Source organism: Asterias rubens, chromosome 10 (assembly GCF_902459465.1).
Source record: "Asterias rubens chromosome 10, eAstRub1.3, whole genome shotgun sequence".
Lineage (NCBI taxonomy): Eukaryota > Metazoa > Echinodermata > Asteroidea > Forcipulatida > Asteriidae > Asterias > Asterias rubens.
Genome location: NC_047071.1, coordinates 417018 through 432255, shown reverse-complemented (window position 1 = coordinate 432255; position 15238 = coordinate 417018). Strand labels below are relative to the sequence as shown.

General features: G+C 38.4%; 1 protein-coding gene across 5 annotated transcripts in view; it reads left to right on the top strand.

The window, feature by feature from the left end:
- Window positions 1–15238, top strand: part of LOC117295330 (multiple C2 and transmembrane domain-containing protein 1-like) — an 89575-nt gene that overhangs the window by 44287 nt on the left and 30050 nt on the right. For all 5 annotated transcript variants that reach the window (XM_033777909.1, XM_033777908.1, XM_033777907.1 and 2 more), the window contains one exon: window positions 411–528. In XM_033777909.1, coding sequence (XP_033633800.1) covers window positions 411–528 — 118 coding nt within the window. The remainder of the gene's footprint in view (window positions 1–410; window positions 529–15238) is intronic.

Here is a 15238-nt window from a genome sequence, read left to right as displayed (position 1 = left end):
TGGGTCATGAGAAAATAGTGAAAAACCCATTGCAAATTTTGCATTGCATCGATGCCCGTACAAAAATTAATAAAACGCTCACTGAGGGATAAACTCCAAACCCGAAATTAGATTGCTTATTTCTCATCAAATATGACATTTCAGACTGAAATATTTCAAGGGATGTTTTCTACTATCATCATCATTAGACCGTGTAAGTTTTATGTAAATCTGTGATCTTCACAATTTTTGTTTCTTACCGATTTGTAACATTCCTTTAAGTTTGCTTCAGAGATAGAGATTTATATTTGGTTTTACCCTTACACTAATTTGTGTTAGCACTATTTACTCGGTACTTTCCCAAGTTACAGTACAAGTTTATTGACCAATGATGAGAAGTTATCAATCCATTGTTATTATTTTTGTAATAGTCTGAATGAGAAGAAACTAGAGTTGAAGGAGTCGGGCAGCGTTGAGTTTCTTGGTCACATCTTTGTCGACTTCCTCATCTCACCCATCAAGAGAGTTGAAGATAAAGAAATGATCAGGGTGAGTATCTTGTCAAGTTTCCATTTTGTCGAGTTTTTATCAAGTTTGAATTCGTTGTGTTGTTTCTCTCATCATTTTCTCGCAACTTCGGTGACCAATTGAGCCCAAATTTTTACAGGCTTGTTATTTTATGATTATGTTGGGATACACCAAGTGAGAAGACTGGTCTTTGACAATTACCAAATGTGTACCTGCCCTTTAAGATGCTTGATTTCGAGACCTCAAAATTCTAAATCTGAGGTCTCGTAATCAAATTCGTGGAAAATTACTTCTTTCTCGAAAACTACGTCACTTCAGAGGGAGCTGTTTCTCACAATGCTTCATACTATCAACCTCTCCCCATTACTCGTTATCAAGTAAGGTTTTATGATAATAATTGTTTTGTGTAATTACCAATAGTGTCCACTGCCTTTAACAAGTCTCTCTGCCTGGCCTTTATCACACATAAATGAAGGCTGTGAAGCACGACTGTCTGGCTTATGAAATGCTGTAGGATACTATCATGTTATGATAATAGATCATCCACTCTTTCTCAGTGAGGCGGACTTAGAACGGGTTATTTAGATGGGTATCATGAGTGTTCTGTTGATGCTGTGCTGCTTGACAGCCATAAAGACACTGGACACATTCGGTAATTGTCAAAGACCAGTCCTCTCTCTTGGTGTATCTCGAGATAATAATGGAAGAAAAACCACCCTCGGCACACAAAGTTGTGTGCTTTCAGATACTTGATTTCGAGACCTCAAAATTTAACTCTGAACTCTCGAAATCAAATTCTAATATTTTAGTGGAAAATTACGCTACTTCAGAGAAACCGTTGCTCTCGATGTTTTATACTATCAACAGCTCTCCATTGCTCATTACCAAGTAAGTTTTTATGCTAACAATTATTTTGAGTAATTACCAATAGTGTTATGTGCCTTTAAGGTGATGATGGCTCGTTGAACCTGATCTAGATAAACTCAAATGATAAACAGGAACAGTTTACCAGCCAAGCGTGTGAAGCATACTGTTTATAATGACTGGTTCCCTGCAAGGAGTACAAAGATACATCTAAGAAATTAGAAACTAGAAACTCTAATTAAAGTTGTTCAATGTAATGAATTGATGTTTAAAGACTCTTTTTGAAATTTCACAACTTAGGTTAATAGTAATAATAATAAGAACACTTATAGTGCATCGGTACCCACCACAAGTGATGCTCATGGCACAAGGAAGAAACAAAAAATTAATGAAAAGCAGCTGTGAAAAGGGCTTCTTTGAGGGCCTCTTTGAACTTATGAATAGAAGACATGTTACGGATATTAAGAGGTAGATTATTCCAAAAGAAAAAGGACCAGCATGAGTAAAAGCCTTCAATGCATATTTAAGGCAATGTCAATGTACTTATCAGCAGTGCACACATTATAGTGCAGGTAGTACAGTCACTAGTGTAAACTGTCTGCACTTGTTGTTCTCCACCAGCCATCAAGGTTAATGCATTTATCCCTCATTATCATACAAATTTACATAACTATAGACAATAGGAAATTTCTGTGATTGGTGCCAGTCACTAATGCCTAATTATGTATAATGGATGACCCATCCATTCGCAGCAAGGTCATTTTGGGGGCGTATTAAAAACGGTACAAGGGAAAGTGAATAGTGTCAGTAAAAGTTGGTGTTAGTGGTTTATATTAATTCTAAAAACGGTACAAGGGAAAGTGAATAGTGTCAGTAAAAGTTGGTGTTAGTGGTTTATATTAATTCTAAAAACGGTGCAAGGGAAAGTGAATAGTGTCAGTAGAAGTTGGTGTTAGTGGTTTATATTAATTCTAAAAACGGTACAAGGGAAAGTGAATAGTGTCAGTAAAAGTTGGTGTTAGTGGTTTATATTAATTCTAAAAACGGTACAAGGGAAAGTGAATAGTGTCAGTAAAAGTTGGTGTTAGTGGTTTATATTAATTCTAAAAATGAAACAACTCTCCTTTGAAAAGTGACCACATTAATGGTGTCCTTCTCACCCAGAATGCAATATGGAGACATGCAATTATGTGCCTTGCTTGGCGTGTACTTTCATATTTACGCATTGTGTGCTACGCATTTTGCACAACATGTGATAGACAAAGTAGATTTCTGGTATATTACTGCATTTAATGATGAATATTGCAGTCTGAAAGCTCATTTACATATTTTGGCATTCACACAATCAGCCTTGTAATGAATATTCTTAAATGCTTCCTCTTTACTGTGATGATGAATATTGCAGTCTGAAAGCTCATTGGCATTCACACAATCAGTCTTGTAATGACTTTTCTCAAACGCTTCCTCTTTATTGTTATTATTATTAATAAAAACTGAGGAAATTGCAAAAAAGCAACTACATTGTAGCACTGTAAACCCATAGGCCACAAGGGGATACATGTATTAACACCAAGCTGACAACGGCCAATCTCTCTTACACAGACTTTGTTATGAATTGCACAAATCAAGAAACTGTGATTCAGTACCTAGACGACACTACTCATTCTAGTCTTTGTGAAATCAGTGGTTAGCTTGGTAGGATTCGAACCCACAACTTGTGATTGCATGAGTGGCTATTCCTCAGGGGTAAATTTCATTTACTGGGGTAGATCAGGGGTATTTTCATTTACTGGGGTAGATCAGGGGTATTTTCATTTACTGGGGTAGATCAGGGGTATTTTCATTTACTGGGGTAGATCAGGGGTATTTTCATTTACTGGGGTAGATCAGGGGTATTTTCATTTACTGGGGTAGATCAGGGGTATTTTCATTTACTGGGGTAGATCAGGGGTATTTTCATTTACTGGGGTAGATCAGGGGTATTTTCATTTACTGGGGTAGATCAGGGGTATTTTCATTTACTGGGGTAGATCAGGGGTATTTTCATTTACTGGGGTAGATCAGGGGTATTTTCATTTACTGGGGTAGATCAGGGGTATTTTCATTTACTGGGGTAGATCAGGGGTATTTTCATTTACTGGGGTAGATCAGGGGTATTTTCATTTACTGGGGTAGATCAGGGGTATTTTCATTTACTGGGGTAGATCAGGGGTATTTTCATTTACTGGGGTAGATCAGGGGTATTTTCATTTACTGGGGTAGATCAGGGGTATTTTCATTTACTGGGGTAGATCAGGGGTATTTTCATTTACTGGGGTAGATCAGGGGTATTTTCATTTACTGGGGTAGATCAGGGGTATTTTCATTTACTGGGGTAGATCAGGGGTATTTTCATTTACTGGGGTAGATCAGGGGTATTTTCATTTACTGGGGTAGATCAGGGGTATTTTCATTTACTGGGGTAGATCAGGGGTAAATCGATTCAATTGTTAAAGGGTGGGTATTATTCCTTGGGGTTGCCCTCCGGGAATAAGTGTGAAAACGGCTTTCTACACCCATCACAGCCTGTTGTATTCCTTGGGGTTGCCCTCCGGGAATAAGTGTGAAAACGGCTTTCTACACCCATCACAGCCTGTTGTATTCCTTGGGGTTGCCCTCCGGGAATAAGTGTGAAAACGGCTTTCTACACCCATCACAGCCTGTTGTATTCCTTGGGGTTGCCCTCCGGGAATAAGTGTGAAAACGGCTTTCTACACCCATCACAGCCCGTTGTACAAATTTTCATGAAGTACATTATGTACACTACATCTTGTCCAAGGTTGCTCTATGATTCCTCTATGAACTTGGCCTTCAACCGTTATAACCTGTAGTCTTGAACCATGATATTATGTGGATTTGTGTGTGCATGGAACTGTAAAGTCTGTTATGCTTGCCTTCCCCTGACTCATCATTGTCTTTGAAACACCTTGTTATTTGAGCCTTTGAACCTTGTAATTCCAGCCTCATGGCGGATCAATCACCTTGCTGTTTTTACTGTACTTGTGTTTGTCAACACCTTTTCTTTGTTTTCAGTGAATAATGTTTATTAATTGTCTTTGAAACACCTTGTTATTTGAGCCTTTGAACCTTGTAATTCCAGCCTCATGGCGATCAATGACCTTGCTGTTTTTACTGTACTTGTGTTTGTTAACACCTTTTCTTTGTTTTCAGTGAATAATGTTTATTAATTGCGCAACCTTGGCAGTTATTGTTTTGTTATTGTACCATTGATTTCTACTTCGATAATGTTGCTATACAATACTTGGTAATATAAATTATATGTACATTGTGATACATTTAGTACCATGGATGAATGATTGATAGATAACACATTTTGAAGTAGTCATGTCACTAACAATGTACACGGAAGATGGATAAATAATCACATAACAGGACAACATAAGGAAGCAAGAGAGGCAGTTGCCTCCATTGTCTTGGTGCCCTTGGAATGCTACAGTAGAAATTTACAATTTCCTCTCCCATAGGGTGCCCTTTACCAAGGAGAAAATGCCTTGATGCCTTGCCCTTTGAACTGAGAGAACCCCCCTCTGCACATAGTGAACATGGAAATGAAATCCATGGCATAACAACCAAACCCACACAAAATTTGTAAAAAATCATTGCAAAATTCATGTTCAGAAACAAGCCAATTGCGTGTTAGACTTGAATATTGTCTGGTACAGTGACGTGCTTGATCACAAGTTACCACTTAAACTTGAATTCCTCTGTCTATCGAGACGAGTTGCTATGTCACATGATTAGGGCAAGCTTTTGCGTAGTTACGTAAGAGACGGTGAACCCCCAATCACAATTCTGTATGGATGTGTATGGCACAATGGTACTAGGGTTTGCTCATCCTGGAAAATGCTAAGCAAAGGCTTGCCCTGAAGAGTCTGAGCAATTCATGTAAGCGGTACATTTTTACAAAGCAAGTCATGTGCAGCAACACAAACCTCTCTTGAGTTCATTTATAGCAGGGTTCACCTGTAAACTTTTTAGTGACTGGCCAGCAAGACCAGCTTTTTCACTAGTCTATATTTTAAATAGAACAGGGATGCTCTCTAACACTGGGCTAGTCAGCAGGACTACTTACAGAGAATTGTGACTGGTCCTGAGTTATTTGAACTGGCATTTGGCTTGAGGACCACTGTTGGTGAAGGGAGAATGCTGATTATTTCCACCCAGTTTTGAAACTTGAGATGCATTAACGCTGACAGAAATGGCTTCTTGGTTTGAGTCTTGCCTCTTGCTCCCTGGTTGCCCTCTAGCCAACTCAAGCAACTTCACTTTTTATTAAACTTGATTGCAATAAACTTGCAGGGATCTTGCAGTCAATTCGAGATGTTACTTAATATGCGCATCTTCTTGCATTTATGCATAGTACTAAAGAAAAATCTTAACTGTAAACACACTTAAAGGCATGCTAACATTCCAGTGCTTACTGTATGACAATGATGAAATCCATTGTGCAAGCGCCAAATTTCTGCACTGCATATAGCTGTGCCAAGGAAAGAATTCCTAGTAGTGTCGAGTGCACAGCATAAAGGAAGCATCACTGCCCTGCTGAAGTGATTTTGAGGCTGATTTCACAAAGAGTTTTTAATATGATTGTGATGCGAACACAAATCACTATGGTAATGGTTTAACTGTCAATTTGTCTTCAATACATTTTTATTGCTTTGTGAAATCAGCCCTATGTTTGATATTCTTGACCAGCATATCAATGTTTGTTGACAAGGTACCTCTGTAATTACACTTTCTGTCTCACTTGAATTGACCATTATTTACCATGTACTTTAAACAAGTCAGTGAGTACACAGTGGATCAACTATCCCTTCTCTCTAGCAGTAATATCTCCTGCCTCAAAATGACTGTCATGTCTGGCTGTAAGGTATCAATCATAGGTTGGAAAAAATAATCTGATAAGAGTAAATTCCTTCATTTGTTATCAGCCAGTGCTTGGTCAGATTGAGAATAAATGGGATTCCAGGGTATTAAATCGAGACTTGATCAGCAGCGCCATCTACAAGTTTCTTTATAAGAGAAGAGAATCTTTTTTTCTTAACCGGATTGGAGCGGACACTTTGCTTTATTTGATCTGGCTTTAATTAAAGTTGTTGATTCCATTAGCACTTAAAGGGTCTGTATATTTATGCTATAGTGTGTACAATGTAGGTAAACAATTACTAGCAATAAAAGCTAATGTGGTCAAAAGTACAGCAGCAGATTTGGATAGTAAAACACACTTTGAACAATATTTCACTCCGAAGTAATACGGTTATGGAAAAAGAAGAAAGCTTTTGTAACGTTACCGCGGTAGTAAACTCCTATATTGGGAATTATTCTTCCTGCGTGGAGTTTGGGCGATATCCCAAAAACGCAACCTCTTTTTGAAATACTTACATTAATATAGGACTAAAACAAAAACCTATACATTGCCTTTAAAACTTTGTCTCGGTAAAATGATCAAGAACCAGGCCTCGTTGGGATTAAACCACTAGTTGAAAACCTCTTCAACACACATTGATTCCCTTATTTGTTCATTTGGTTTACCCCCTAAATAGTTCATGGCGAACATGGATTTTGACTAAATATTACATGATTGAGGGGAAAAAATCCACTGGATGAGTTTCAGAGATTTGCTGAGAGCAACAGAAAGATTGCGTGTCTGAACATGGGTACCAGCTAAATTGCTAATGAGTAGAGACATATTTACATCCGGGCACATCCTCTTCATTTAATTGCAAGATTGAAGGTTGTGCAAGTTGCATCCTTAATGAAATCAGTATATGAATCATTCAATTTGGTTGTCTTCACTGTGCGTTTTCGTCCCATCCCTTTTTACTACTCGCATGTGTTCTTGTGTTTTCTATAATTTTTCACTTCAAAGTGCCCTTGTTTTGGATGCCAATATACAATCTTGTACAATTTGTTTAAATTTTCTTATAGTTGTATCTTCCAATCAAATTACAAAGATCCACTTTGTTCAAGTTGCAATTTCAAGCTTTTGTAAAAAAAAAAAATTAATGCTTCAATCCCAAATTATTTTAAATATACCCTGTCAGTTTCCCTTGTGGTTTATTACTTGATGTATAAATTCAGTCCCAGCCTACGGTACCCTCAGCAATTGCAGTGGTGCCCTGTGCCTTTGTTGTGGTACCCCTTACCAAAGGAAAATTGCCATGCCCCTTCAAGAACGGAATGCAAGGCCTGCATATAACTGTGATTCTGTATTTTTATTTCCTATAAAATACATAGTAACTAAATTATAATAAGCTCCACAGATTATTGTTTGTTTGATTAAAAACCAGATGTTTGTTATGCATTATGTACGTATCTGCTCTCTTGAAGTGACATTTTAATTTGACTCCAAATATATTGTATCTTTGATAATAAATCTAGAAATGCATTGGACTAATAGACCTTTATGCATGCAGCAGACACACAAGAAATGTTTTACACTGTTGATTCTGCCAGGATTGTTTATTTATGAACTTGCGTGTAGTCCACTTAGATCCATGACGCTTTACAATCCAACCAGAATATAGTCTTGAGTCTTCGTCCTACATTAGTGTTTATTTCCAGAGATCAGCGCGTCTTCCCTTACTATCACTCTCGTTATGTGTTTATTTCCAGAGATCAGCGCGTCTTCCCTTACTATCAGCGCGTCTTCCCTTACTATCACTCTCGTTATGTGTTTATTTCCAGAGATCAGCGGGTCTTCCCTTACTATCACTCTCGTTATGTGTTTATTTCCAGAGATCAGCGCGTCTTCCCTTACTATCACTCTCGTTATGTGTTTATTTCCAGAGATCAGCGCGTCTTCCCTTACTATCACTCTCGTTATGTGTTTATTTCCAGAGATCAGCGCGTCTTCCCTTACTATCACTCTCGTTATGTGTTTATTTCCAGAGATCAGCGCGTCTTCCCTTACTATCACTCTCGTTATGTGTTTATTTCCAGAGATCAGCCCGTCTTCCCTTACTATCACTCTCGTTATGTGTTTATTTCCAGAGATCAGCGCGTCTTCCCTTACTATCACTCTCGTTATGTGTTTATTTCCAGAGATCAGCGCGTCTTCCCTTACTATCACTCTCGTTATGTGTTTATTTCCAGAGATCAGCGCGTCTTCCCTTACTATCAATCTCGTTATGTGTTTATTTACAGAGATCAGCGCGTCTTCCCTTACTATCAATCTCGTTATGTGTTTATTTCCAGAGATCAGCGCGTCTTCCCTTACTATCACTCTCGTTATGTGTTTATTTCCAGAGATCAGCGCGTCTTCCCTTACTATCAGCGCGTCTTCCCTTACTATCAATGTTTATTTCCAGAGATCAGCGCGTCTTCCCTTACTATCACTCTCGTTATGTGTTTATTTCCAGAGATCAGCGCGTCTTCCCTTACTATCACTCTCGTTATGTGTTTATTTCCAGAGATCAGCGCGTCTTCCCTTACTATCACTCTCGTTATGTGTTTATTTCCAGAGATCAGCCCGTCTTCCCTTACTATCACTCTCGTTATGTGTTTATTTCCAGAGATCAGCGCGTCTTCCCTTACTATCACTCTCGTTATGTGTTTATTTCCAGAGATCAGCGCGTCTTCCCTTACTATCAATCTCGTTATGTGTTTATTTCCAGAGATCAGCGCGTCTTCCCTTACTATCACTCTCGTTGTGTGTTTATTTCCAGAGATCAGCGCGTCTTCCCTTACTATCACTCTCGTTATGTGTTTATTTCCAGAGATCAGCGCGTCTTCCCTTACTATCAGCGCGTCTTCCCTTACTATCAATGTTTATTTCCAGAGATCAGCGGGTCTTCCCTTACTATCACTCTCGTTATGTGTTTATTTCCAGAGATCAGTGCGTCTTCCCTTACTATCAGCGCGTCTTCCCTTACTATCACTCTCGTTATGTGTTTATTTCCAGAGATCAGCGCGTCTTCCCTTACTATCAATCTCGTTATGTGTTTATTTCCAGAGATCAGCGCGTCTTCCCTTACTATCACTCTCGTTATGTGTGGCTGTTGAAACATTGCTCCATCCGATCTGACGGATGTTAAAGATATTGAATGGCAATAACGAGAAACTCTAAAACTGATCAGCTTGTTGGCATTGTATTTCAAAGCCACAAATCTCACTTTTGCTTTTATTTTTTTGAAACCCAACCACTCCAATTCATAAATCGGCCCCCCCCCCCAAAAAAAAAAAAAAAAAAAAAAAAACCAACAAAAAACTTCCACCATAAATCAGTTTAGAAAACTTTGGCCGACAGGATATACAATTTGCGATTTTTTTAAATGCCTTATATCATTTTGCTGATTGAAAGATAAACTGAAATACTTGAACTATAATCTCACACGGATGAGCACACATCACTTGCCTTGAATTGTTGTATCAAAAAAATTATTAGCATAAAATCTTACTTGGTACATTGTGAGAAATGGCTCCCTCTGAAGTGACGTAGTTTTCGAGAAAGAAGTAGTTTTCCACGAATTTGATTTCAATACCTCAGATTTAGAATTTTTGGTCTCAAAATCAACCATCTATAATCGCACACATTTCGTGTGACAAGGGTGTTTTTTCTCACAACTTCGATGACCGATTGAGCTCAAATTTTCACAGGTTTGTTATTTGATGTATATGTTGAGATACACCAAGTGAGCAGACTGGTCTTTGACAATCACCAATAGTGTCCACTGCTTTTAATGCACAGTGTGAAAAGATGTTCAAATTTTACTTCTGTGATGCTAACAGCATGCATCCTGGAAACCCACTGAGTGGACTACGGTATGCATAAGGGATCAAGTTTCTCTGGTATTCAACTCAAGTGCTGCTCCAGTGCTTCCACTGAACTAGTCAGCCCTAAGGAAAAGTTACATATTAGTCAACCGAGGGCCGAGGGTAAAGGGCCTGTGAATCAGTGAACCTGCGCATGTATTAAAGTTCGATGACAGTTGGCCAATTGTACAATTTGAAAGGACATTTGGGTTTGAGTTAGATGGGATTGGTGATATTTGCTCAATGGGGCAAAGCCTGGTCAAAATTGGTTTCCATGGCTATGGATTGACATTTTTGAGCTAATCTGGAATGTAATTGGTTGAGGAGGCGAACGAGAAAGGGTGTGGGGGTACATCAAGATTTGGTTTAATTAGCCAGAAACTTACTTCAGCCTTCTGAACAGTAAAGTCATGGTTTTGTAATTTTGAGCGAGCAGTCTAGAGCATTGATGTCAAGTTTGGGTGTCGATGTCTTCGGAGTTTGGGTTTGATGTCTCCTTGAGGAGTCTTGTTTTACATTTGCTTCTCATCAGCCAGAGTGTAACAATGGGTACAATGTACGTGTGAGTGTAGATGTTGTTGGGTTGTGAATGGTGAGCAACCTGTGCATCCATTTGGTTGCCAGCACTGCATACAGTTGAGATGTTTTCAAAATGGTTTCTAATGAACAATTTTGTTACCATCTTTATGATTATTTATGATCATAGAATTGATAGGAGTAGAATTATTTATTCAGCCAATGTATAAAGTAAAAAAAAAAAACATTGGAAAATTAAAGTGCACCTCGAGCTCTCTACTCTCTTGAATTTACAATAAAAAAATTACACTCAAAAACACTAAAGAAGAAGATATAAGTCTATATACATGTAGGCTACAACAATAGCAGAATAAAAACTAGCTCCCATTAATTGAGACAACGATTAGAAGAAAAGAATTGGAAATAATCTGCCGGTGGGTGAAATTGGTCCTGCATTATGGATCTAGTGTGTTTATGTAATAATTTAAACCACTAGTGTGCATGCTTCATAGGGCTTTATTAAAAAAGTTTGTTCTTCTTCTGAACTCTTCAGGGAAGCTTACAACCTAAGTCGCCCACTAATTGTATGCACAATTAGCTGCAGTACATCACTGATCTTGGCCCTCACAGGTGGTCTGTCTCACACCAAGGTGAAGAGAAGCAATTAATGGCGGTGGCTCAATGCCCATAAGCGCTAAACCATGACTTGTGACCTGCGTGCAATAATTCTTTTCCCATTTAGCCACAAGAACTTGTATAGAATCTCTTCATCAGAAATTCAAATATTTCATTATTTTTGTCTGATAGCCCAAATTGAACCAAATTCTAGTCACAGATGGTTACAATGGTACATTTTACATGGTGTTTAGGCCGGTGAGATTATTCAGTGTCTGTGTGCTTCTTGTTGAGGCTGGTGAGATTATTCAGTGTCTGTGTGCTTCGTTTTTGAAAGGGCAAGGGCGCCAAGGCATTTTCTCCTTTGTAAAGGGCACCCTATCACCCTATGAGGAACTTGTTAATTTCATTTGGGGAATTTCAAGGGCACTAAGGACCAAGCACCAATGACCATGGGGCAGGGGGCAATAGACCGATCATTGAGCTCCGCCCTATTGCGTATGACCAATCACAACCCATTGGACAACCAAAGTCCGACAAATAAAGTCTGACATGCGTGTGCGTAATATTTTAGTTATTCTTTCGATGCACATACTCAAGAAAAGTTAAGCAGATTCCTCCTGAAAGAAGTGGTGTTTCTCACTGATGGGTTTGTTTTTGCAAGCTTTGTCAAGTGTTCTCTGGGTGTCATCAAATATGTAAGCTGATAGTCACCAGTTTAGTTCAATTTGCAGGCTAGAGGAATCGCAGTAATGCCTCTTAAAACAAACTTGATATCTTCCCTTGATATCAACTCTTGGGATTATGACTATTGGAGTGGGATGGCTGGAGGAATACCGACGTGTACTTCACTTGTTATCGAGACCATCTTATATCAAATTTAGCGGGAATTCGTTGGAAGGTGTCAAGTTGGCCTGTAAGCTGATCAGATATTTTTAAACTGATGTTTTTTGATCTTGGGTTTATGGCAGACAAACATTGAACCCTTGTAAATTTGAAAGTGAGATATAAAGAATTTAAGACTGAGACAAGCTATATGAAGCTCTGAGACTGCGCTGTTAGACAAGAAGGTTAAAGAGACAAGACAGAGGCCTGAAGGTTTGAGATTTTGGCTTGAAGGTCCTAAGGGTTGGACTGAAGGCTTTAGGTCAGGCCTCAAGGTCTAAGACTTTAGCCTGAAGGTTTAGTACTAACTTGGCTGGAAGGTATAGACTTTGGCCTGAATGTTCGAGACTTTGGCTTTAAGGTCCTAGACTTTGACCTAAAGGTGCAAGACTTTGTTTTGAAGGTCTCAGTCTTCGGCCTGAACATCTGAGACTGTGGCCTAGAAGTCTGAAATTCTGATCTGAAAGTCAGATACTTTGGCCTGAAAGCTTGAGGAAGTCTGAGATTTAGGCCTGAAAGTCTTGAGACTTTGGCCTTAAAGTTTGAGAAAGTCTGAGATTTTAGGCCTGAAAGTTTGAGAAAGTCTGAGATTTAGGCCTGAAAGTCTTGAGACTTTGGCCTTAAAGTTTGAGACTTTGCCCTGAGAGCTTGAGACTTTGGCCTGAATGTTTGAGACTTTGCCCTGAGGGTCTAATGGGTTTGAATGCTTCCTAGATGATCCTTAAAATAGTAGTTATTTGGACAAGCAGAACACATGCAGTGTCAGAACCACATGTATCCATCCACACATATATTGAGACAAATAAGTAGCTGCATCTTTACACAGGTCTTACATTAGATGAAGTGGAAGTTTGATCAACACTTCTGAGATAGGTGTGTATTTTCACAGCACACTCATGACACTCATGACACTCAGATACAAGACGGTTTGGTTCAGGAAAGGAAATACATGTATTAAGAGAAACAAATCCGATGCTGGATAAGTGTATTATCAAGATTGCATATATATTTGATGAGTATTTTTTTTGTAAATGTCTCTTTTATCACTAAGCAAACACACTCTTCAAAAGAACTCTGACATCAGATTTTTACGTAAAATCTATTTTGAAATCGGACGTTAATCACAACAAAATTGTCTGATAAACTAATAATGTAAAGGACATCAGGATGTCCATGCCACTTACCGTGTTTTCTCATTATTTCTACCTTCAATGAAAACACAACGTAATGTCGACGCACTCAGTATAATTTACGTGTATGTTCATTGTGCGTCTAAGAGTACACAAAGGCTGGTTGGACAAGGTTAGGTTTCTAATCTAATATTGCTCGTCCTCAAATGTCAGTAGATATCAATGGACTTCTTGTACCATGGCTCTGTATATTGATCTGTTTTTATTCTTCGTATCTAGTCTCTCTTATCCTGAAGGCACAATTCTTCTCTTATTTTATTGATGAAGATCCTCCCCCCCCCCCCCTCTGGTCCCGACAATAGGCATGAATAACGACTCCTGGCGCCTTAGTTTACCGGGAATCCTTTATTGGAGTCTGAAACAAAGTCTTGGAGCCTTGGATGGAGTTCAAGTACGGGGGTTACATATTGTAAACAGTGGTGCATATGGAAAGTCTGTGCCACTCTAGATGTTTTTAGTTTATTTCTCTGTTATTTTGGTGAAATGTTTGTATTCTTACACTGAATGATGTGTTCCCTTTGTGCTTGAAGAGATGGTAGCGTAATCCAAAAACAAATGGACATAAAAAACTGATTTGGTAAGAAGCACTGCAGCTGTTGATAATGTATAAACATATTGAGGAATGATTTCCTTCTAAGAAATGTGCAGGTAAATACTGTATGTTAAAGCACCTTAAGCGTTACTGAGTGAAGGACATGTGCACTATATACATGTAAGAAGGCACTATTATTAAGAGAGAGGGATTCAAAAACATTTCAATCTAAGAAAGGATATGTGCAAGGAACGTTTTCCAAAAGAAATTTAGTGTTCAGATGTGAAGAAAACTATTATAAGTGAAGAAAACCTTAGCCCCATCTGGCAAGGATATTGACAAATGAAAAAGAAGACAAAATACCCAGCTGGCTAAGACTTAAAATTTCATTCTTGATTAAACTACAAAGTAAAAGTTGTTTGTTTAACCTGGACAAGCCATTGAAAAGTTCTGATGTTGGAAACCTTTGATCCAAAACATCTGATTCATTGAAGGTATTACTTTGTTCTTCGGTAAAGAGGATATTAATTTTGGAGTGGTCATGTGGTTGGGTCGAAACAATTTCAGATTATTTTTATTTTTTTCAATAATAAAAAGTTGAAATACTATTTCAACATTAGCTATTTTGAATTACTCCTTAACTTCACGCAACCTGGCTGTTGCTAAGCAGTGTTTGTCGCCCATCAAACACTGCGCTTTTCAAGTTGCATGACATTTCATGTCACTTACAGCTCGGTATGCACTCTGTCTGAAACACTAATTGCCCAAGGAGATATATGTTACATTACCTAGCCTCCTTGTTGTGTATGTACAGATTGATGTTAATGGAATACACTAGGTTGAAATGAATCACGTGGTAATACAAACTGACATTCAAAAATTGAAGACCAACAAAGAAAAAGGGTTTCTCTGTAAATTTTTAGACGAATCTGGTTGTTTTGAAAAGAGGATTATACCATCATCTTAGATTACTGATTCCAACGAGAGTCCCTCAAGGTCATTGCCTTCGTTGCCCAAGTTTAGGCCTTGGGTAAGACCTCAGGTTAGGCTTCTGTTTAGGCCTTTGTTTATGCCTCGACTTAGGCCTATGTTTAGGCCTTGGTTTAGGCCTTGTGACCCATACAATTAGAATATTTTTTTTTCAGTGTGATGTCATTCCACTATGAGCCAAGGTAACTTACAGGTATTCTACAGGATTGCTTAGGAAAAATTAAAAAAAACCATTTTAGACTGGTAGATTTCTGAATAGACCGTTAGAACTACTTTTTCCCCCTGAGAAATATTCATTCCTGAATTGAAGCGATATTCAAGAACT